At 44.4% G+C, this 25,021-nt stretch overlaps 1 protein-coding gene across 1 annotated transcript in view; it reads right to left on the bottom strand.

Annotated features, from left to right (window-relative positions):
* ATP1B3 (ATPase Na+/K+ transporting subunit beta 3) overlaps positions 1-24,818 on the bottom strand; it is an 89,630-nt gene extending 64,812 nt beyond the window's left edge. Inside the window, exon 1 of the mRNA XM_068280481.1 lies at positions 24,554-24,818. Coding sequence (XP_068136582.1) covers positions 24,554-24,662 — 109 coding nt within the window. The 5' untranslated portion in view covers positions 24,663-24,818. The remainder of the gene's footprint in view (positions 1-24,553) is intronic.
* Positions 24,819-25,021: the final 203 nt, after the last annotated feature.

The raw sequence follows: 25,021 nt of genomic DNA on the forward strand, positions 1-25,021 counted from the left end.
GTAGGCTTTTTGAGCAAGCTGCACTGTGATGAGTGGCCAGTTGTTATTCACAGAAGTAGGGTACTAAATGGCAAACATAAAATGACAACATATTTCCAAACCATAAACATAAATAAACCAAAAGACACTGGGTAATGGAGGCCGTAAATGACACTCAAGAAAAATACAAGTTTTACATATGAATGAATGAGCAACAGTCTTCAGTCCATAGCCATTTACAGATGCTGCATTTTAGGTTTCCTGAAAAAAGCCTTCCTAATACTTTCAGGCTGCAATCTTGTAGGTGCTTAAAGGTCTTGCAATATAGTGGCCACCCATTCATCATCTCACCAGGTCCCCCCACTGTCCTTCCTCCTGTTAGTATTGCCTCCCTTCTTTTTGCACAGAGCAGGATAACCACTATGCAAGTAGAAAGAAGCGTGGTTGAGCTTTAGTAGAAGCACTTTTAGGCTGCCCATATCACAACCGGCACCCACTGCCATCCATCTCACCTAATGGTAGGACTGTAACCGTTTACCAGTATCACTCATTCTTTGCTTGCCAACCTATGCAGTCGTAAGTGGATTAAATACAAATGGTACACTGCAGTGCCCGACTTGCTCTTATTTTTTATTGTATTTAGCGGGACAGCTAAGAAACTGTTCTAAAAGGACATCTTCTATAGGATTGCCTGACATACTCAACTCAGATTGAGCCATTTGGCAGCCACTACCTTCAGGAGATTTGCAGCACTTCCTGGCTGTGCGCAGATAAGTCACTCAGGGTCCCAGGTGATAGTGTGGAAGTTATCACTAGTCTCGCAGGTATTTTCCATAGGAAATCCAGAGGCTACTGGAAGAGGGTGTAAAATAGGAAAGGTCACCCCCATGAGGCGCCACTGATTAGCCAAGTATGGCTTTTATGGATGCATTCATCATAATGTACATGTAAGAGGTCTGTGTCGTCATACGTCACACTCTGCCTGGCAACGTATTTTACAAAGTGTTGCTAAGGGCATACATGGGTGGGGTGCAGCAGAGTGAACCGTCGCAACTCGGAGGGAGATTTCAGGGTCCAGCAATTGACAGATCCTCGAATTACCATGCATGAGGTGCAGACTATAGCATTTGATGCTATGCACAGTGCTGCTTACCCCTAATCTCAAAAGAGCATGGCAATGAATGAAAGATGCCAGATGGCGATCACTACAGTGAAAGGATTTGGCGTGCATATATAGGCCACACTATACATAGTCATGAAGTAAGGGGCAGCTTAATAAGCAATAAGTGGTCCTTAAAGTGGAATTCTAGTGGAAGTCAAGGTAGTTAGAGGCTTTCTAGATGGGCAGACATACTACAGAAACCTTGGTCATAGTTTCCTTGCCCTTCAAATTCATCCCACATCATACACAGCAATCAAAATGTCACAGATGGAAATGGGGGAGTTACAACCCTTCTCCACACTATAACCTGGGAGAAAAGAAGGCTGCTCAGAAGTAGCGTCTACTTTTCCACATGGTGTAGATATCCTTTTATAACAGTTTCTAAGCTTCCTCTATTGTAATTTGGAGACTATCTACTCCTTACAAGACCAACAGCTTTCTTGCAAATTAAATGTATCAATTAAAGGTTGGCCGATATTCTTTGAAGCAAATAGATATAATTCCAGTCAGTGAACCTGTGCCCAATTATTTTTGAAGTCAGGATGAGTCAAACAGTGCTGATCCCTTCCTCACTAAGCTGTTCCACTGGCCAGATGTCCGAAGGCTCAGCTCTCCAACCCGGTCACCAAAATCACATGCTTACACAATTATGACAGCAGGCCAATGTGAGCAGTTTAGTGGGGGAGGAAAGGTGGGCCTTTTTATGAGTCAGGCCTGAGTCTCACTACAGAATATGTACTGTATGCACAAATATATTATTTAATGATAAGGACTTGCCTATCTGTGCTTTGAAGAAGACTTTCCAGTTCTGTTTTAAAGGAAACACAAGGTGAAACTAAACGGACGAGATAAACATTTGTATCTATCCTTCTCCTAAAAATGACTTTAGACACCCAGTCTTTTTCAGGCCTCATTCACAGTGGGAAAGTCTTATAATGCAGCTTATCGCGCTGCAATGCTAATCCTATGGGACGTTCACAGTGCGACGTTAGCGTCGCATTGTAACGTGTAGCGTTATGGTAACACACTGCTGCAATGCTCTACCTCTAAACGCACAGGTTACCAGGTACAGGGAAGCATACTTTTCATTGCCTGTATGCTTTACTGTACCTACTGTATGCGACGGTAACCCAGCGTTAATGTGAGTTACCACTTTTTTTGCGTTGTAATGCTGCATTGTGACTTTAACATCGCATTACAATGTAACATCCCTCTATGAATGAGGCCTTAATCTACTTTTTAAGTGGTTACTGTTTCATTGTCTGTGCACACAGTGTAGTTATTTGTGTGCTTGGCCATGTACAAACACAGGTGTACCAGGTACATACAGGTGTATGGGGAATTAAGTTTCAGAAACCAAATTTCATCTGTAGTTAAATCTTCCTACTTTCATCTGAAGAACATTGCAAAGATTAAACATCTGATTCCCCCAGAGGATCTTCCAACCCTAATTCACGCCTTCATCACATCACGGCTAAACTACTGCAATGCCCTTTATGCTGGCCTCCCCAAAAAGGACCTGCATCGCCTGCAATTAGTGCAGAATGCTGCTGCCAGATTGCTAACAAACCAGCCTCGCCACTGTCACATTCCACCGATCCTTCGCTCACTGCACTGGCTACTAGTAGAATGGAGAATACTCTTCAAGATTGGACTGCTGACCTTCAAATCACTGCACAATCTGGTCCCTGAATACATGAAGGACTTGCTGAAGCTGCACCACACCTCTCACAACCTCAGATCAGCAAGTTCTATAAACTTGGTCACTCCCAGAGTGCACCTCAAAAAATCTGGAGACAGAGCCTTCTGTCATGCTGCCCCTACTCTTTGGAACTCCCTGCCACACCCAGTAAAGACAGCACCATACCTGGAGCTATTCAAATCCAGACTGAAAAGCCACCTGTTTAGCCTGGCATTTCCAGACTTATAAAATTCTTCCTCTGTACCACGAAGGTCTGAGCCATGCTTATGCGGTTTGAGTCCTACGGGAGAAAAGCGCTTTATAAATGTGTGTTGTATCATGTCACCTCATTTATCCTTTAAGGTCTGGATGGGGAAAGATTTACAGAGGATGTCCATGCCCACATCTGGTTTCCTCAGTGTATGGAGAATGATTCTTGGTTCCCTTTAAATGCTGGTCCTGCTTCAATCTATAATTTCACAAGGATAATTTGCAAATTAAACATTGGAGGATGCTATGGGCAACATACTTTCCACATAGAAGGTCCTTGGCTATAGAATTTTCCTCTCACAGGAAAGGCTGTCCTAGTCACACCCTACTGCGGTCACCAATATCCCATGGCTGGTGGTGCCAATGGGAAAAGCTTAGGAAGAAAAAGGCACAGTTTATAACAGACTTTAATCTCACTCTATACACAAAAAAGGGAATTTCGGATCAACACTGAAGCCAGACATGAGGCAATCATAAGATGGCAGTCAGTATAATGCTTTCACACGTTTGCTTTACTTCAAAGGATACAAAACACAGGTTCACTTTAAAATACAAGCAGTAGATGAAAGGAACCGCTAGCTGCAAAAATATATCTTAAAAACAAAAGCCCTCATCTATCATGCTGTATATGGACATGGAAACACTCCCAGGAAGTGTGAACTGCTCTGCAGAGAAATGTTGCAGCCTCTTGAAAACCAGCAGAAGCCTTCAGTTCCACTTCACCCAATTAATGCTGCATGAATAGAAGCTGTTTTCTGTATGAGGGGGGCAGGGCAAGGCAGGAACGGTACCAGAGCCAAGAACAGTCCTCAGGACAGCGCAGTGCAGCACTACAATCCATACCTGCTTTCCAGCAAGGACTCTGCAGTGCATTAATGAGAGGCAAGCAAGAGAGCATCATCTGCACTGCACAACAAGACCTGCAATTTCACTGGGGAGAAGAAAATGCCTTTCAATCTAGCCTTTGCTGATTAACAGCCTGGAAAGAAAGGTCAAAGAATGGCTTCATCAATGATCCTTGTCAGCTCCTTTTCATTATAGCATGGTCATGTAACACAGCGCTACTGTTTTCAATAAAGCAAACGATAAGACATCTCATGCCCGTACAGAGATCCTCCACAGTGTACGGTCATATAATGATGTATAGGTAGGCTATAAAGCTCAGCACAAACATACTGAACGTTCCCTTGATCTCTGTGTAGAATAGGATGTATGAAAATCTCAGGAAGCCCCCAGTGATGATGGGATGCATACACATTCTACGTCCTCCATGGCAAAACTGTCAGCAAGGTACAAAACAGACATTAGGCGACAGTCACCCAATCAGACTCCTCTCTTAGAACAGCTTCTGCATCCCCCTCCGCCACACTCAGAACAGAAATAGTCAATCTACCCAGTACATACAGCAGTTAACCAATGAGAAACCCCAACAGAATTAAGTCCAAACGCCCTCTGCTGTCTGTAGGCCGCATTGAAGGCTCCATAAGAAAGTGTACCCTATTCAGCTGTAGCAGCGGGAAATAGTGGACAGCAGCACTCTTACTACAAGTACCAGGTTGTAATCTGGGCCAGAACACCATCAGCATAGACTTTGCATGTTCTCCCTGTGTTTGCATGTTTCCTCCAGTCTCCTCCCATGACCCAAAAACATATTGATAAGTTAAACTTGTCCTCTTCCCCTTACACCCCCCCCCCCCCCCCAAAAAAAAAAAATGGGCTATGGTGGGGACATTAGAACTAGGACTATGGTAGGTATGACTACGAATCTGTATTTGTAGTCATACTCATTTTTGAGTACAATTTGTATGCAGATTGTTGCAGCTGCAATGGAGGACTTCAGTTTCAGATTCTGATTGGACCAATTTCAATCCACATTAAAGCAGCAACCAAATTTGTGCGCCAAGTTGGGGAAAATTAGCATCCGACTGCTCTATATGCATCTCACATCTATGGTAAGATGTCAAATCAAATCTCCTGCTGTCAAGTCATCCTTTTAACATGTTAGTGCAGACACTGGGGTTTAACAACTAGCTTTAGATTAGTTACCTTTACAGAAGTAGAATAAAAATGTAGATACAGGTAACAAGAAAGGTGTTTTTTTTTTTTTCGATATAATATACCGGTGTATTCTAAAGAGAACATAAACTGTATTGCATTTCTTTATTTCCTTTTAGTACCTCCTCACGGCCTTCATCATAAACAAGAAAATAAAAATCACAGAAACTGTAAAAATAGCATTTTAACAGGGCAACTGTGGTTGCTTATTGAAAAATACACAAAGCTGTGATTTGCAAGGGTTACTGCCCAGCAGCCAGTGATGAAGGTGATGAAGTACCAGCTTGCATCCTATGAGAAGCCTCTGGCGAGTAGCAGGTTAATAGAGGGGGGATGCAGAGCAGCGAGAAATTCATGCGGGTTCTCTAACGGTTACTGTGACACTCACCTATTCATTCGACCTACGCACAGAATGCATAAAAGGAGGGAGGCAGAGAAAGTGCTGATTGGGTTCTGAGATCACAAGACGAGCAGCAGCGGGAGTGGAAATTTCCCTAGTCTCTCAGTAAGCAGCATTACCAGGGTCTTATTTCCATTTCAATTGTAGGAGGGAGGCACATCACAAAGGCAGCCTGGAACACTGGAAGCAAGCCCCCACCTCTGAAGCAGCAATGTGCACCCCCCAGTGGCAGCTCGTCCACCACCCCCCTACAGAAGCCCTCCAGCTCTTCTCACTGAGCAAGGCTTGCCCTATGGAGAGAACGCTGCCTGTGGCTGGCTATGGGAGAAGCAGCGTTGCTGGGAATGTGACATTTGCAGGCATTATCACGCTTCGGGCACACTGCTATGCTGCACCACATTACACAGTCATAAAAATAAACGCATGGGCATGTTAGGGTGTAAGATTATACCACAGGAGGGCCCCAATCACCAGCAGGACGGGGCAGTCTGCTTGGACAGAACTGCTGCTGGGAATATATACATATAATACAAGACAGATTCTAGGCAGAAAAGGGTATACAGAAGCCACTGTAGTCAGATAGCAGGCCGAGCAGAAATGTCACATGCACCTGTTACCTGACTAGTGAGGAGAGGTGCAGTACGGATATATATGGAGATGTGGTAATCCAGAACTCATGTCTAGGGCCTTAGTGGTTACCTTCTTTATGATGGATGAAGATGATCAAGTGTGGCTGGACATCATGCGACTGAACGTTCCTTAGCGATGCGGATTCATAAATATGCAAGGCTAGCTCCCTCAAAAGGTATAAGCTTTGGAGGAGAGAAACATTGTAAAATGTATGTAGTGACAGACATCTCTGGGGATGGGTACAATAGGCTGAGGCAAAACCCCACCTAACAGAATTCTAACCTGAACACGAAGGCAAAAGGAAGGCATAGAGGTTCAAGAATAAATCCAACATGGCATATTGCTGACAAAGCAACAAAGACAGCAGATAACTACCCCAAACACTAATAACTAATTGATTTGACAGCATTAGTTCACCATGTGTACAGTTTTTAAACTTTAAAGAATAAAGAAGGGTGGGAAAAAAAAAAAAAAAAAAAAAAAAAAGGAGGGAAGACTCTGGATCCTTGTAGCGCCCACAGTTGACACAAATGGTCCACTGGAACATGAACGTTTTATCCTGACTGCGCTTCTCTTTACGCTGGAGCAAGACTATTACACAGTTCGCCAAAACAGCTTGTGTACATGCTGCTGTGCAGGTGCGGCCATACTTACAGTACAGCTAAACTCATGTATGGCGAGGAGCATGGTCAATCAAAAAGAGGATCTCGGGCAAAAGCGGTGGTGGCGAGGACATGGAGGCAAATATATATATTTTTTTGTTTTGTTTTTCTGTCACCTTGGGTTCTCTTTAAAGGACTGGTGTGAGGAAAGATTAAAAAAAAAAAAAAAAAAAAACGGCTCTACTTACCCGGGGCTTCCACCAGCCCCTGGCAGCCGGTATGTCCCTTGCCGCAGCTCCGGTGTCCTGGGATCCCTCAGTTTCAAATGCCAACCTCGCCAGGTTGGCCTCTACTGCACAAGCTCACCCACATGGCCTGGAGCATTCTGCGCTGTAGATGCCGACCTGGCGAGGTCAGCATTTGAAACGGAGGAGATCCCAGGACACCGAAGCTGCGGCGAGGGACATCAGCTGCCAGGGGCTGGATGAAGCCCCGGGCAAGTAAAGCCTTTTTTTTCCCCTCGTACCTGTCCTTTAAAGAGAGTCTGAAGCGAACAAAAATTGCTATTTTTACCTTCTAGTTCGCTTTTATTACTCTCAGATGTAAACCACCGCATCCCTGCCACAAAACGAGGGCTTTAGACCCCCCAAATCCCAGGGAAGGGGGGGGGGGGGGCAATCTGGCCGGTGCTTCCTAAAAGAAGCAGAGCTTTCAGCTGCAGCTCTGCCTCTACTGATGTCAATCGCGGCAGATCCCCGCCTCTCCCCCCCCACCCCTCTCACTCTTCCTTCACAGAGAAAGGCGGGGGAGAGGCGGAGATCCGCATGGCGATTGAGGTCAGTAGAGTCAGAGCTACAGCAGAAAGCTCTACCTCTCAGGGCAGCACAATGGTCGTGGACGTTTGCCCCGGGATTTGGGTGGTCTAAAGCCCTCGTTTTGCGGCGGGGATGCGGCGGTTTACATCTAATGAGACTACTGAAGCGAACTAGCAGGTAAAAATAGCAATTTTTGTTCACTTCAGAGTCTCTTTAAGCAAGTTTATGAGGCTTGGAATTGGACCAATCAAATGCAGCAGCTGATTTTCATTAGCTCAGTTCCAAGCTTCATAAAATTTGCATCATCTCTAACTTAGCATCTTACTAGAGACAATTGACGAGATGCAAGTGACTCTTGTATGTTTGAATGCAGCTTGTATTATTTGTATGGTACGGTTATCTTCCGCAGTACTTTAAAGAGTACATAGTCATGTTGCTAACTGTCCACCATAGGGCTCACAAACTAATCCCTACTGTCCTAGGTCCATTGTAGTCTAAGGCCAATTTTTTTCTTTTTAGAGGCAAGCCAATTATCTGTATGTTTTTGAGATGTGGGAGGAAACCAGAGTGCCCAGAAGAAACCCATGCAGACACAGGGATAACATACAAACTTCATGCATATAGTACAGTGTTCTCCCCAGAAATGTTTTCCAGCCGGGTGGCATGATATAGTAGCCGGGTGGGGCGAGATGAGAGAATGCAGGGCCGATGCTTCTGTGCTCAACTCTGCTTACAGAATAGGAGGAGGTGAGCCGATGACAGCCGGGTGCTCACCATAACTAGCCGGGTGGAGCACCCGCCTAAAAGAGCCTGGGGAGAACACTGTAGTGCCCTGGCTGGGATTCAAATCAGCGAGCCAGTGCTGCCAGTACCATCTACTATGCCAGCTTGAAACTTAGGCAATTCACATTGACAGCTCAATTTGATGGTCCTAAATCCCAGCTGCATACAACTTACATTCAAGTCAGATTTCTTAATATTGGATTGACCATCACTAGTCAGGACTCATATAGGTCAGTCAGCTGGTTAGAAAGGGTATAAAACTGAACAACAAGCAACTTGTGTTCTTATATGTTCAGGACTACGTAGCATAATGCACTATTTAAATAGGGCTATGAAAAAGATAAATGTACGTCAATGACTTTGCAGGGATGTGTAACATTCCTTTATGTGAAAGTGAAAAGCCTTCTATCCTCTAGAAACCAGGCAGAGCGGCTGCAGGTCACATCATCTCAGCTGCAGCTCACCTGATACGACACATCAGGTCACTCAAGGTGAAGGGCGAAAAAGGGCAATGAAAAAAAAAGTACAGCCAAGCAAGGCACACGCACCTCCTCGCTATTAATAAACGCAAATTACTGTACATCACAATACAATAACATTTGTAAAGCGCTTTTCTCCCATAGGATTTAAAGCGCATCACCATGGTTATTTTTACATGAATTTAGGGTTTGAAGTGTTTGCTGCTGCGCTCCACGTCCCTTCTCCAGACCTCCAATGATCCCTCCTTCCGGCTGTGAAGGAGGAAGTAGCGGAAAGCTGAAACAGGACGTGGAGCGCAGCAGCCAGAGGCAGCGACAAAAGTTAACCACCCCGCCACGGTCCACTTATGTAAACATTATGGTCCAAGACATTTGGAATGCTGTTCCAAATTCAAAGGCTCATCCCTACTGGCCAACAACCTGACCATGGAAAATTCACACAAAATGACCTGAATTATATGGCGCTTCACAACAAAACCCCTTCCCTCACTGTGCATCATGTAAAGACCCCAGTTACTGTGCTTAGTTCCTGTTTTCAGGCTCACTGGCTGACAGGAAGAATAGCAAGTCCGTGTCCCATTTTTGTGTAAATGGGATTGTTGGTTCCCCTGAAATATCTGTCATGTTTCAGGTCTGGCATTTACCATTGCACATTTGTAAAACGAATTTAAAAAAAATAATATAGGACTCACTGCTATAGGCAAACAAGCACAAATACTTCCCACACATGGAGCTCTGGGCTGGAGGCGTCTCACAGAAAAAGCTGTTCAAGGTTAATTGAAGACCAATACCCCCTTACCCGGTCATCAATATGCCATGTCTGGAAATAGTGACAGCAGGCAAATGGGCCCAGCTTAACGTAGCATGTGGTGGGTACAATTTATGACAAGTATTCCATATTTATACACTGTGCCAGTAAGACCTCCATGGAGCTGTGTGGCTTTCATGTGACAGCTTAAAGTCCCAGGTGGAGGAAATGATGGATAACAAAAAAAAAATAAAAAATAAAAAAATGTCCAGGTCACACACACACAATTTTTCAGACACTATGCGATTTGATTGGCATTACAACACGCACATTCTGTCACAACGTTTTACTGATGGTCAGTGAGGCTGTGGAGTCGAAGAAGTCGGAGCAATTTTGGGTACCTGGAGTCGGTGGTTTCGAACACGAAGGAGTCGGATGATTTTTGCACCAACTCTACAGCCCTGTTAAGTACTATACTAAGGAGTCATTTTGGATACCTGGAGTCAGAGGTTTAATCAACTGAGGAGTTGGAAGTTTTTTGTACCGACTCTACAGCCCTCGAGAAAACACACACACTGCACAATGTTATGCTACACTGCTTCAAAGCTTAATTCCCTGCATGCAAATCTGCATTTAGTGTGAATGATCCTATTGATTTACATAGGTTATAAGTTGTAATGCGAATTTGCATGCAGATAAATGCAAGGGATTTTGACAAGTTTTAGCCTCGGCTGTCTCACTTTTCCCTACTCTGTAAAATTGCTTTATTTGTTGCCAACTGACACTCAGATTCCTCACATCCTGTTTGGACAGGATATTATGGAAATGTTCACAGAAAGAGGAGAGCAATAAAAACCTGACACTATACAAAAGTTAAAAAGAATCCTGGACTTGGGCTTTAAGGATTTGAAATAAGGAAAGGAAACCTTATGTGCACTATTCTCACACATGGGTGGCTTGAAGTCTAGTTATCCAGAAGATGTTCTGGTCTGAAGTCAGTGTCACTCCTGATGTGGCCACTTTACTGATAAGCTGAGTCAGTGCTTCTGCCTTCTGCCACTCATTTGCTTTTAGAAAACATAAGAGAAAACCATGAAAAATATTTATTTACACATTAAGGAGGGTGACAAGGTCCAATTCGCATTGTGTACCGCCTCATATTCAGGAAAAGGAGCAGATGGACTGGCTTTGAAAAGAGACTAGAAGGGCAAAAACAGAAGAGGGGGGGGGGGGGGGGTGTTTTAGTTGTTAAAGGACAACTGAACTGAGAGAGATATGGAGGCTGCCATATGTATTTCTTTTTAAACAATACCAGTTGCCTGGCAGCCCTGCTGGTCCATTTGGCTGCAGTAATGCCTGAATCATAAACCTGAAACAAGCACACAGCTTATCATGTCAGAAACCCCTGATCTGCTGCATGCTTGTTCAGGGACTATACCTAAAAGTGTAAGAGACAGAGGCCAAGCAACTGGTATTGCTTAAGGGCTCGTCTCCACTAGTGCGGGGTGCGTCTAGCAGACACACACAGCACTGAGCCGGTGGGCGGGATCGCAGGCGAATCCCATGAGCCGTGCCATGCACGGCTATGGGATTCGCAGCCTCCGTGGCGAAATCTGCGGGGGGTTCCGGGCGAATCGCTCCCGCAAGCGATTCCGCCGCGGCGCCGTCATCCCCTATGGCAGAGTTTCCCCGTGCGAATGATGTGCGGGGAAACTCTGCAGAATCGCCGGCGAAACCGCCCTAGTGGAAACGGGCCCTAAAAGAAAATAAATATGGCAGCCTCCATCTCCCTGTCGCTTTAGTTGTCCTTTAAGCATTCATTGTGTGTGAAAAGTTCATTTGTCATTGTAAAGAAGATCTACAGTAAAGAGCTGAACCTTGCATATACTCAATTGTTTATCATCCTCCTTGAAGTCAGCCATTTTCCTATTTATTTACTATAGTTTTTGCTCCATGGGATGTACTGTCCCCCTTTTGGAGGGGGATGGAACGCCTGCATTTTATGGACCAAATGAACATTACTGTAAGGCCGGTGCCAGGTCACCCCCTCCCCCCCTTAACCCACCCAACCTAGCTAGCCAATAGGAGCTCATGCAAGTGTTCATCTGGCAACGCTCCTTCCTGTCTTTATACTCACCAGTGCCCGTTCTCTATAACCCAGTGGCATGTGCTAGGTCATGGAAAGGAGGAGGCAAAAGGGTGAAGATAGAATAAAGAACAGGAAGGCGCATGCTGAACAGGCAAGTGTTGCCACGTGTCATATTTCCATCAGACGCCATTCTTTCGCCGATAATAGTTTGTCCACCAGAGGTCTAGCGTGTGTACAGAGCAACTTACAACTGCAATTTGATCTCTCAGCTTTGCCAGCTGGCTGCCTCGACAGAGCAGCTAATTTGTAAACACAGGATGTTAACCCTATGTCTGCTTTCATGAAAGCAGGAAGTAGACACTGCAGGATTTGCATCAGCTGTAACAAAGTAATGTTTTCTTTAAAAGTTATGCTGTTGCATATCTTTTAGAGCAGAGAGGAAGCTCTGAGTTCAGGTCCGCTTTGACAAGGGGAAGCATCAGAAATGGGTTACGGGTAAAGTGCATCTGTGCCCATTTATGACATGTGGTTGAGGCCTGGTTTGTAAATTGTGCCGCTACTTCTTTCTTCCCCAAGCTTCTTACAGATCAGCTATCACCATCTCTAGTCATGTGATGCCGGCCACAGGATTAGTGTTGCCGGCTTTGTGACAGTTGAGGAGGCGTTTAGCGAGAAAGGAAAGTGCAGGAGAAAAATCTCACTTCACACACCATTGGACACAGGTTCTCTTTAAAGGGGAACTGAAGTAAGAGGTATACGGAGGCTGCCATATTTATTTCCTTTTAATCAATACCAGTTGCCTGGCAGCCCTGCTGGTCTATTTCTCTGCAGTAGTATCTGAATAACACCAGAAACAGATCTGACTTTAACCACTTCACCACTGAGGGGTTTTACCCCCTGACCACCAGAGCAATTTTCACCTTTCAGCGCTCCTTCCATTCATTCGTCTATAACTTTATCATTACTTATCGCAATGAAATGAACTATATCTTGTTTTTTCCGCCACCAATTAGGCTTTCTTTAGGTGGGACAATATGCCAAGAATTATTTTTTTCTAAATGTGTTTAATGGGAAAATAGGAAAAATGTGGGGAAAAAAAAAATTATTTTTCAGTTTTCGGCCATTATAGTTTTTAAATAATGCATGCTACTGTAATTAAAACCCATGAAATTTATGTGCCCTTTTGTCCCGGTTATAAAACCGTTTAAATTATGTCCCTATCACAATGTTTGGCGCCAATATTTCATTTGGAAATAAAGGTGCATTTTTTTCAGTTTTGCGTCCATCCCTAATTACAAGCCCATAGTTTATAAAGTAACAGTGTTATACCCTCTTGACTTAAATATTTAAAAAGTTCAGTCCCTAAGGTAACTAATTATGTATTTTTTTTAATTGTAAATTTTTGAATTTTTTTTTAATTACAAAAAAAAAAAAAAATGGGGAGTGTGGGAGGTAATGAGTTAATTTTTTGTGTAAAAGTCATTTATTTGTATGTGAAAAATGTGTAGGGTGTAGTTTACTATTTGGCCACAAGATGGCCACAGTAACTTTTTGCTTTATTGCGACCTCCAAGCCTCCTTCCGGAAGCTTGGAGGAAGAATAAGGAGGCTGGACACGTGAGTTTCTTCTCACAATGATCGCGCTGCCCATAGGAGAGCAGCGGGTCATTGTGGGGCTTAGATCAACGAACGGGAATGGATTTTCCCGTTCATTGATCTCCGGGCGAGCGGGCGGCGGCGGTTTTACTAGCGGCGGGCGGCGTGTTTACGAGCGGGAGCGCGGACAGCGTCGGGAACGCGGAAAGTACGTGTTTCTCCGTCCCTGGTTTTTAAAGGATGGAAAAAGGGGCGGAGAAATACGTACGCGCGGGGGTAAAGTGGTTAAAACCACATCTACACACGTAGATGCGGCCGCGATGCTCCTTATCGAGACGCCGATGCGGCTCGATTGATAAGATCCAACAGGACGGATCTTGCTTCCGCCAATTCCCTGCTCGCTCCCCGCAAGGGGACAATGGCAGGGAATCGAGCGGAAGATAAGCGGCGCCGAGCGGGAAATCGAATGCGGGGTACGCGGAAGAGGCGATCCGGCGGCTAATCGAGCCGCCGGATCACAGCCTCATCTACGCGTGTAGATTAGGCTTAAAGTCTGAAACACCTGATCTGCTGCATGCTTGTTCAGGGGCTATGGCTAATAATAATCAGCAGGGCTGCCAGGCAACTGGTATTGCTTAAAAAGGAAATAAACATGGCAGCCTCCATATACCCCTCTTCAGTTCCCCTTTATGAAGGAGGTTAAAAAAGAACTCCAGTGAAAACAATGTAATGAAAAAAAAAATTGCTTCATTTTTACAATAATTATCAATAATTTAGTTAGTGTTTGCCCATTGTAAAAGCTTTCCTCTCCCTAACATCACATGGTGACATTTTTACTGCTGGCAGATCTAACACACACACACACACACACACACACACACACACACACACACACACACACACACACACACACACACACACACACACACACACACACACACCACCTTTAGAATGACTGAAGAAAACAAATATCTGGCATTCCGGATTGATAAAAAAAAAAAAAAAAAAAACAGCTTTAGATTTTTTTTCCGGGAGATCTGATCGTTTATCGAATTTCCATAAAATTGGATCAGTTTTATCGTGTGTGGCCACCTTAATTCTTGTCTGTTCCGTCTAAACTCCCCAGTGAACAGTAATCAGATTCACATGCCAATGCCGAATATAACATCACTTCTTTATGACCTGCCTTTTAAACTAACAATTACCTCACCTGGGGGTCCATGCTGAAATTAACCTCTCCATCCAAAATCCAGACTTGTCATATCTGACTGTCAGGCTGCCTAAAACTGGATCTGACTGGAGGCAACAGCCTAAACCAGCATTTTTTGGCTACCTTTAGACTGTGTGTGTTTAAAGTACAGATCAACACTCCCACTTGTTCAATATCAGCACAAAACACAACTTTCTTTAAGTAATCCTGCAATCTCGAATAAAACCTACAAAACACAGGGAAGTGTCACTTGCTCTGACCGGCTCTCACTTGTGAAGAATGCTGAACCTCCTCAGCATGAGTCTGGCAATATTCTGCAGGAGGCAGGCTGAGATAAGGGTGCAAACATTCTGTAGCCACCCTATGAACTGCTTCTGATCAGAAAAGGGAAATAAAAATGGGTTCACAGACACAATTGACTACTGTATTTACAATATTCATTTATGAATGATGTAATGTGCAGTCCATGTTCGCTCACCCCAATTTACTTTCTAAGATTTATCACAGCGGGCAACATCTTTACTGCTGTAAGGTGATGTCTGCGGAAAGTTTAGCGCGTCCGGAGCCAGTACAAAATATACCCGGTCTCACCTGGGAGGTGAGAATTCCACACAGCTTATCAGCCTAGGCAACACATCACTGAAGGTAAGGCTTCATTCAATATATAGATATAAGTAGTGTTTCTGCATTCTACTATTGGTCACTACAGAGCCTCTTCATCCCTTGCAGACCAGACGGCTCTGGCTCCTTTACAACCAGAGCCGTCAGTGACCTTTTAAAGAGCAGCGATTGTGGTGATTGGCTTTCAGCAATCACAGGGTTAGGACCAATACGCAGAAGCCCTGCTGTTAGCGGGACAGCAGAGCGAGCAAGTGCAGCGACAGACAGCGGTGGGAATGGCGGGGATGATTGAAATCTACGCTCTGACAGGAACAACAGGACATAAAAAGGGTGTATTTATCAAGGTCTAGAAGAGGTTAAAGAATAACTGCACACATTTTTATAGTCCCAAATGAGGTGTTATTTCCACTTTCTAAAGACAGACAGTGTCAAATTATTGTTTGTGATCGCTGAAGTCTGTGGCCACTGCCATTATTGGTTTCAGTGCAGCTTGAGCCCAAATTCCTTCCCCAAGGCAGAGAAGGCTGCTCAGCAGAAAGCCAAGAACAGCCTTTGATGAGTTTGTATCAGTGTGTTGGAACTCCTCACTTAAAATGATCGAGTGACAATAACCCCAACCATGTACTTCGCCTTGGGTTTGCCCAAGCCTGTAGTGATCTTATAGCCTATACATATTCAAATACCCATCTAAAAAGGGGCAAGAGAAATGGAGGAAGGGATCTTCTTGTTCATCAACTGTGTCATCTGCATAGAGTGATTTAATGCTCACCCCAGGGGGTCACTGCTGGTCCGGCCCCTCTGCAGACTTTCCTCTTCATAGCAGTAGCGTCTGGCTCTTAATTCATGCCTCCCATGGGAGAAGCTAAGTGCCATGGCACTCCCGGGAGCTATGAATTCACCGCTGATGTAGCTAGTATGAAGTGGAGAGACAACAGCAGGGCCTACCCAGCAGCGATCTCAAGCAAAGTATAAATCAGATCACATAGCCAACGAATCGCTGGGAAACCAGAGCCCTTTCCAAAATTTCCTTCATCTAGCAAGACCTATGTAGGGACACAGGTGCACTGCACAATCCAAGAAAGGGTCAAAGCATTTTACCTATATTAATAAATCTGTGGCGTGTCTGGATGATTTTTTTTAGAGGAACTCCAGTGAAAATAATGAAATAAAGTGCTTAATTTTTACAATTATGTATAAATGATTTAGTCTGTGTTTGCCCATTTAAAACCTTTCCTCTCCCTGATTGACATTCTGACATTTATCACATGGTAACATTTTTACTGCTGGCAGGTGATGTCAGTGGAAGTAGCTGCCACTTGCTTTTCCCCCCTGATGATCAGTTTGTGAAAAGGAAAAGATTTATCATGGGAAAGGGGGCATCAGCTACCAATTGGGATGAATTTCGATTTTTGGTTACGGTTACTCTTTAAAGATGTGCCAAACAAGCATCCTCATTTCAACACAATATGATAACCTTGAAAAGTAAATCTTGATTTTGTTGAGTGAGTAAAAACACGGTACAGGGACCCTAAAGTGAGGAATACAGGAGGCTGCTATCTCCATTCTGTAATACAAAATGCCAGTTGCCTGACTTCTGTACCTACTTGTCCATAGTACTCAAATTCTGTAGGCCCTCATACTACATAAAGGTGGTAAAATAGGTCAGTGATTGTCCCAAAAAAATGTGATATGTGCAAGCCAGGCAACTGGTGTTTAAGGGAATTAAGATGGCAGCCAGCGTGTTCCTCTCACTTCAAGTTCCCTTTAAGTTGGAAAATACTTGGCCACCCACTATTTTGGTTCATGTTGCAATATACCTCATGCTCCTCCTCCATATAAGAGAAGGGTTTGGGTGGTGCATCTGTACACTGGTTAGGGGTTCTTCATACATCAGAGAACTAAGGAATGAGGCACCTTACTCCATTGCTACAGGGCTGAAAAGAATCGCTTATACTAGTCTGAGAACATTACGGGATCATAAAATGAAACTGATCAACGTAGTCTGAGCACATAATGTACATAATGGGTATAAAAAGAAAACAAAACCACATACACACATGACTATGTACATAATCAACCAAAACAGTTCTTAGTCTGACAGATATTGCCTGGAACCTGGATAGTGAAATGCAAATTAGAACTGCAGTTTTGCTGGTTATAAGCAAGCCCTTTAGCTTGCCAAGATAAAAATCCCTCCCACATGACATTTCATGTTGGCCCTTCAATGTAATAGACAGCTTCAGGGACCAATAGGAATGCACAAGTGCTCAGCTCTCGGTTCCACTGATGTGCTCAGATATCGGATGTTACTGAAAATTCAGATTTGAAGTTCACACAGTAACCATCTTCTGATTAGTGTGTAATTTTTATTGTAAGGACAGTTTGTTGCATCACCAGGTACTGCTTCAAGGTTGGTTTAATTTTCCATCATTTCTTAATATACAGAGGTGAAACTGTCCTGTTCAAGCAGCACATGTAACATATGCACTTTATAGTGAAGGGGTTAAAACCACAAACTGGTCATATTTGTTCAGAATTCTAATTCTATATAATTACTGTCCAACATGGCTCCTGCTGAATGCATTCATACAGCATTCAACTAGTAAAACCAGTAATAGCAGCCTCTTGTGAGGAGAGCAGTACTGTCCAAACCTGGATCACATGACCATGAGCCAGTGTCCCTTGAGAAAACACTTCAGTGAAAATAGATGGCGTTCTGATAAAATTTACCAGAAAGTAGTTCAATGTAGTCTCCACATACTTAATGTTTTTTGTGCTCATTGCTTGCACAGATTTGAGCCATCTCCCCCCTGGTGGCAATCATCTGCAATCCAGTAAGTACAAGATATAGAACAGAAATTGACCTTAAAACCCCCACATAACGAAAGAACTCGCAAAACTTGCCGATTCCCATGTCCTTAAGGCGGATCCGAGATGAAAAACTAACTATAACAAGTAACTTGTCTATATCTTATCTAAAGTTTAGATAGTTTACACAGCAAATCTAGCTGCAAACAGCTTTAATAGAAAATGATCATTTCTTCCTGTGATACAATGACAGCAGCCATGTTGTTTGTAAACATTACAAAGAGGCAGGCTCATCTGTGTCTTGATCACTAAGCCTGTGGAAAAAAAAAAAAAAAAAAAAAAAAAAAAAAAAAAAAACCTATTCACCCTCCTCCCTCTGCCTCTGAATTCAATGGCTAGTAACACCTCCTCCTCCTGCCCAGACTGAGCTCCCATGAGCCCTTGCTACTGCCAAGGCTCTCTGAAACCTGTGGGTGTGGTTTATTTAGTTTATAGGGAATTAGAGTATTAAAACAAAAAAGTATTTGGCTTGAGGAATGCCCTATAAACAATAGGAAAGGAACACAATTATGCAATGAGTAAAAGTTCACCTCGGATCCACTTTAACCACACTGCTGCTGTGTACGAGCACAACCGTACAGCGCATGTGCAAGTACAGACCGCTCCTGCGCAGTAACATTAAAAAAAGAACACTTGCGCACGAAGGTAAAAACTGGGCACAATCGGGTTTATGCAGCTGTGCACTGCATTCTGGCCCCACATGACCACCGGCATATAGTACGAAGAGCGCATACGTGACATCACACATGCTATACCACTGGCAACCATGCTGGGCGCAAATGCAGGACATCAGGGGACAGCAACCAGGGGCGATGTCACGGGGCCGATTCCCACAAGAATTCACGCCGAAATAGATCAGGAAGCGGCCCGCGGTTTATGGCGGCCAACAGATCTCTCTCCGATCAGAAGAGATACGGTATGTCTCTTGGACACCAAAATAGCTAGATGTATAGATACCTTTACACTGCCAAGCACAAACACAGCCTGACTATTACATTTTACACACACGTTAGATTTGTGTTTGTTCCATTCATGATAGTTGCACACGATTCAGTGCAAGTGCAGGCAGCACGTGACATTGGTTGTCACCTCCAACAATATACAGCGTTGCCCACTAATGCAGAGTCCACAGTGAGTTACACACCCCCACGTGTAGTACAAAATAGACCAATAAGAAAGAGCCTAAAGGCAAACATACTGTATACACTGATCATGTAAAACTTGTCATTTAAACCAATCACAAAAATTATTAGATTAGATTGTGAGCCAATCCACGGAGCAGCTAAGGACACAGCTATACACTAAGTGCTGCAGAACATATCAGTGCTACATCAATACGCAATAATAATTTGGAGACTGACGCCCTGCACCTGTAGCCCAGGCTCCTTAGAAATTACAGCTGACAAAAAAACAAAAAAAATAAATTTAGTTTTTTTTCTCCAATTGTTATGAAAGGAACTTGCTCCTAAATTCTATATTGATTTATCCATTCCTGGCCTGGCAAACCTGGGCAGTTTAGAGGCATCTATAGATGGGTCAGATCTATTCTAGTTCAGCATTATTTTAATAATTGAACGCTAAACCCTCTATAACCGCGATGTTGATCATCAACCCCCTAAATGACCCAGAAATGCCCAGTTTCATTGCGCAAGGCAGACAGCTGCATGCAAACAAGTATGATAAATATTCTGAATGTAGAAGTCAGTTTGCCCAAACCAGGAGGTAGCAGGAAACAAAACCTAAAAAGAATTAAGAGCCAACCTACATTTAAAGGGAACCAGAGACGCTGGAATCCTAAAAAGAAAAAAAGATTTTATACATACCTGGGGCTTCTTCCAGCCCCATAAGCCTGCATCGCTCCCACGCCGCCATCCGCCGCTTCCTGGATCGCCGGTACCCGGTCCAGTCACTTCCGGCGGACGCGGCCAAATGTCCGCATGAGCAGGGGCTCCCTCCATACCCCTACGCGTGCGGCTGCGCAGTATGCTGGGAGCCGCTGTGATGCGGACAATTGTCCGCGTGCTGCCGCCGACTGGCCGAAACTACGGGACCCGGTACCGCCGGATACAGGAAGCGGAGGAGGGCGGCGTGGGAGCGATCCGTGCGTATGGGGCTGGAGGAAGCCCCAGGTATGTATAAAATCTTCTTTCTGGGGCCTCTGGTTCCCTTAAGGGCCATTACCTAGGTCCCTTGGCTCCTGTGACTTGTTCTACCTAGACCTAATGTGTGTATAACTACCAGGGACAATAAATTAATTTAATTTAGGGTTTAGGAGCCAGCCTGAGCAATCCAGTTGACTGTAGGAAATGGTTAGGATTCAGGTTAACGGGGAAGAAAAAAAAAAAAAAAAAGTTCCAAAAGTCAGACAAACAGGTGCTTTGGCTATCTGCATTCTGGAATCTATCCACTCCAAAGACTGAGACATCTGTACAGTGATTGTTCCCAAGCAGTCGAGTAAAACTACGACATTTGTTTTACACTACACTCATCTAGCATGTGCTTCAACACTGGCTTCAGATAACCAAGATTTTTCAAAAGTACGGTAAACATGGATCTTTCACCATCTAGGTTATGAGAGGACATCCAGAAAAGGTGTTTAGAAGTAATTCAAACGCCGTTAATTGTGGAAATTATTCAAATTGACAAAAAAATCAGCCCACATTTATCCATTTACAGTATTCTCCCCAGAATTTTTTTCCAGCCGGGTGGCATGAAAAAGTAGCCGGGTGGGGCGAGGTGAAAATGCAGGGCAACTCTGCTTACAGCATAGGAGGAGGTGAAGAGGTGAGCCGATGACAGCCGGGTGGTCACCAAATCTAGCCGGGTGGAGCACCTGGCTGAAAGAGCCTGGGGAGAACACTGTATTTACACATTCTACAGTCAACGGTTGTGGACAGTCCAGTTGCCAGGAACTTCAAGATCCAGCATGTTGTGCTAACAGCAAAGCATTAGAGAGAGAGAGAGAGAGAGAGAGAGAGAGAGGAACTTTAGTGAAAAGGGGAAAAAAATGAATCAATACACTGCAAAGTGAGAAGAAAAAGATGAAGAGAGCAAGCAAGAAATGATTGATATTCGCTGTGTAATTTGTTCATATTGTTTGATCCACAATCGGCCTACATGCAATCATCTTCACTACTGGCAGACATGGAAAAAAAAAAAAAAAAAAAAAAAAAAAAGACCACCAACTTCCATTATTTGTAACCACACCCCCTAACAATGCAATAGGCTAAAAGGTTGTTTTTCCTATAGATATACATATGCACAGAGGGAGATACTGGTTGCTTGATACATGGTTCATTCACATGACTGTAGCAACTGTACGATCTATGATGTAATTTACGCACAGGGCACCATCATGGCTGCAACTTTACAGCTTTACGTCCCGTAGGCTTGTGGACTGCGCATCATGCAAACTAATGCAACATAAGGAACACAATCCTTCATGGAGAGGACGATAATCCATTCATTCCAAGAGCAGAAGAGTAAACACTGATTCATGGTCACTTCACGCACAATACATTATCAAATCAAATATTGTATTTCTGCATGAGCTGGATTAACAGATCATGAAACAGAGCACTGGGGAGGCTGTGCCCATGAATGTGACACAACTGAATCCATCAGTAAAGAGATTTGGGGGGGGGGGGTTAGTGTGGTTAACATTTTGCGCCACCTAAATGCTAAAGTGACAAAAAGGAAATAACACCAACACAGAAGATGGCAAAAGGATGCAGTGTGATAGAGGAGATCTTCATGCTACAAACATGAGAAAGGGTTAACAGATTGTGTTCTTCTCAGCCTATCTGCAGTTGTGACTATGACAAACCATCCCCCATCGCCTTCCCCATCTCTGGGATGATGAGAGATTTACTCAAACAAGGCAATGGAGGCATCAGGACAGTCTCACCTAACACATCAAGGAGCTTAAAGAATCCCCCCAATTATGTCTTCTGCCTCATCAGACCTGCTCTATCAGAGCCCACCTCCCTTACAAAAGGGGCGGGGGCAGGGAATTTAGAGAGACTGGGGAGGTGGTAGCTGGGGGGGGTGGATTTCTGCCAGGGTACAATAAGATGGTAGCCCCCCTCAATGTCTCCCATCCACAGTCACACACAGGGCTATTTTTAGCATCCAATGCGGCTGACTTCAGAAGCAGCCCCCACCTCCTCCCATCCACCAGGAGATGTGTCACACCACTGATATGGAGACTTCCCCACCATTGCCGGCCGATTTAACCCCTGCCACTAAGGGGTTAATAATAGGAGATGTTTTCCCAGCCTTCCCTAGAAATAAAGGATGTGACACAGTGTAATCGCTCACAGCAACATCATCACCACACATAAAGCAAAGCATCTAGCACAAAATGGTGAACTCTTAGCAGGCTCCTGCATCCCAAGCCATCGCTAAGCAGCAGTTACTGACCCATTTTTAAGGCACGGAGATGCTACAATCCACCACAGCCATTAATAAAATACACAAGCAGTTCATATCAATGCCACTATGTAAACACCTGCCCTTGACAAAAGTCCATTATCACAACACAGGATGTTAGCTGCAAAAAGACAATCTATAGGCTCGCCCTGTATATAGTGCTTGGCTACCTTTGCGGCCACACCTTGACTAAATGACTTGATACACACCTAATTAAAAAGGTAATCTACCGAATCGATTGCCATATTTTTATCCATGTTGAAGGACATCCTCTCCCTATACCGTTTGCACATTCCCTATCAACGACTCAAGAGCTGTAATCTGCCATCTTTGGGAATCCTCACCATTAGATAAGACTCCATTAGCTACAACTAATTCCATCTCTTGTCCACCAGAGGTCCCTAATTTACAGACATGCTACCTTCATTGATCCTTCTCACATCACCATCAAACACACACGCTTGGCAAGATAAAATTACAGTTATGTGATATGTCCTTATAAATCATGAGTCTGATCGTTACTTAACAGAGCCGTGAATTCCATCCAGGACAAGTGTCCCGGCATCAAACTGAAAATGCTAGTGTTAGCATTCTCTTATCACCTTCCTCCAGCAAGGCATAATTCTGCATCACTACCCCCACCACTCTCCTACAGGATAACCTCTGTCTCTAGATTGGAAGCTTAGCTGAAGGTTAGCAACACCGGCCACATCTGCATCCTACCAGCTCAGCTGCCAACAGCAGGCAGACATGGTGCAATACTGCATCCACCTACATGGGGGTAATACAGTATCCCCCAAGGTAACAAATGGATGCAAGACATTATAAATTGGCCAATATTCATAAATACTGATGACCACTTTCACAGCCTAAAAAACACACCTTTAATTTTCTGGGATTTTGCTGATAACACCATACACTGCCCAAGCCTGACAGAGGATAAATAAAAAGTTTTCTAACAACTATTTCCAACCATCAACTTGAAGGTGATTTTTACACATCAAAGATGGGATCTGAAACTCCCATTTTTAAACAATTAAAAGACACAGATCTTTGTGTAGGACTAATCAGATTTGGAAAGCTGTCCGTTAACCATTTGTTTCCAAATCTGATTAATCCCATTCAAGAAGCTGGAATTCCATACAAATAGTGGTTTTTGTAAACCAAACATCTACAGAGAAGTAGAGTTATTTGCTAATGCTCAAGTACCAAAAATGTGCTGTATATGGATTGCTTAAAAGGGCCAGTCCACTGAAAACTGATTTGTCATGTTGCAGATGCTGGTAATCCAGTTTGACCACCAGTATCACTCATACATGAGCGATTACAGCAACATGGTCCTTTCACCCTAGTTCCTAGCATAGCAGAATCTAATTAATAAAATGTTAAACTCATCTGCTGCAGTCTTTATAACCAGCAGTGGCAAACCAGATCTCCATTATTGGCCAAGGTAGTTGGCCCTGGGGACTCAGGTGCTTAGATCTTATCACCAGAGCACCTAATACTGGAAATAAATGGCTCGAATTTGAGCCATTAAGATGTCTCAATAGATCATTTCCGACATGTCCGATCTCCCACCCGATCGTTTCGTCACTCGATCCCAAATTAAAGTGAATGGAAAAGATAAGAAAAAGGAGCAGAAAATAAGAGAATTGACTGCGGAAATCGAGCAGCGAAACGATCGAGCAGGAGAATCGAGCAGCAAAGTCAAGCCGTGTATGCCCAGCATTATGCCTGGTGCACATCATGCAATTTCCAATCAGATCTACGGGTCAAATCGATCATTTCCGACAGGTCCGATCAGGCTTCTGACGGTTTTTCCAATCACTTCTGTACAAAATCAATCGGAAAACCAAACGGAAACCTGATCAGAACATGCTAGGGGCTCATTCAATCTACCCAGGAGCTATGTATCAGTTTGGGGAGGATTCGCCCTTTAAGAAGCCGCCTGATAGGAGGAATCAGATGAGCATCCATCATGCAGAATGGCTGAGCAGAGGAATCAATGAGCTGGATGGAGAGCTCTGGTGGTGAGAGGTCTGGCAGGAACACACATGCAGGGCAGTAAGCATGTGCCCCGGGGCTGTCCTGTCACATGTCTCCCCACACCGCCCGTATGAATGACGGCTGCTTACCCCAACTGCTGGCCGTGCGGCCCAAGATCTCTCCACTCCGCGGGTTGTAGATGAACTGCTTCCATTCGGAGGGGTTCTGCTCCGCGCTCTTGTTTTCCTCCTTGGCCATGTCTGATGCTGGAGATGGCGGGGGGGAGGGAGGCTGAGGCGATGAGTCCCGGCGCTGCGGTGCACTCTGTGACCAAAAATAGCAGCCTGGACCACTACGTCCCCGCCGGCCGATCTCCGAACTGACGCTGCCGCAGCACCAGCGAGCAATTCCCCGGCACGGCACAGTAGGGGCGTGCCCACAACCAGCCTATCACTGCCTTCGTTCTGACAAAATAGGCGTTGCCATTCGATTGGCACAGCCTATCCCTTCGGGGCGTGGGCGTGGCTCCTGAGCGCGGTCAAGGCTAGTGGAGGACTGCCCTGCGCAGGAGGGCGGGGCGTACACCACGAGTGCCAATCGTTACTATTGCTGCAGAG

This window comes from Hyperolius riggenbachi, chromosome 4 (genome assembly GCF_040937935.1).
Source record: "Hyperolius riggenbachi isolate aHypRig1 chromosome 4, aHypRig1.pri, whole genome shotgun sequence".
Lineage (NCBI taxonomy): Eukaryota > Metazoa > Chordata > Amphibia > Anura > Hyperoliidae > Hyperolius > Hyperolius riggenbachi.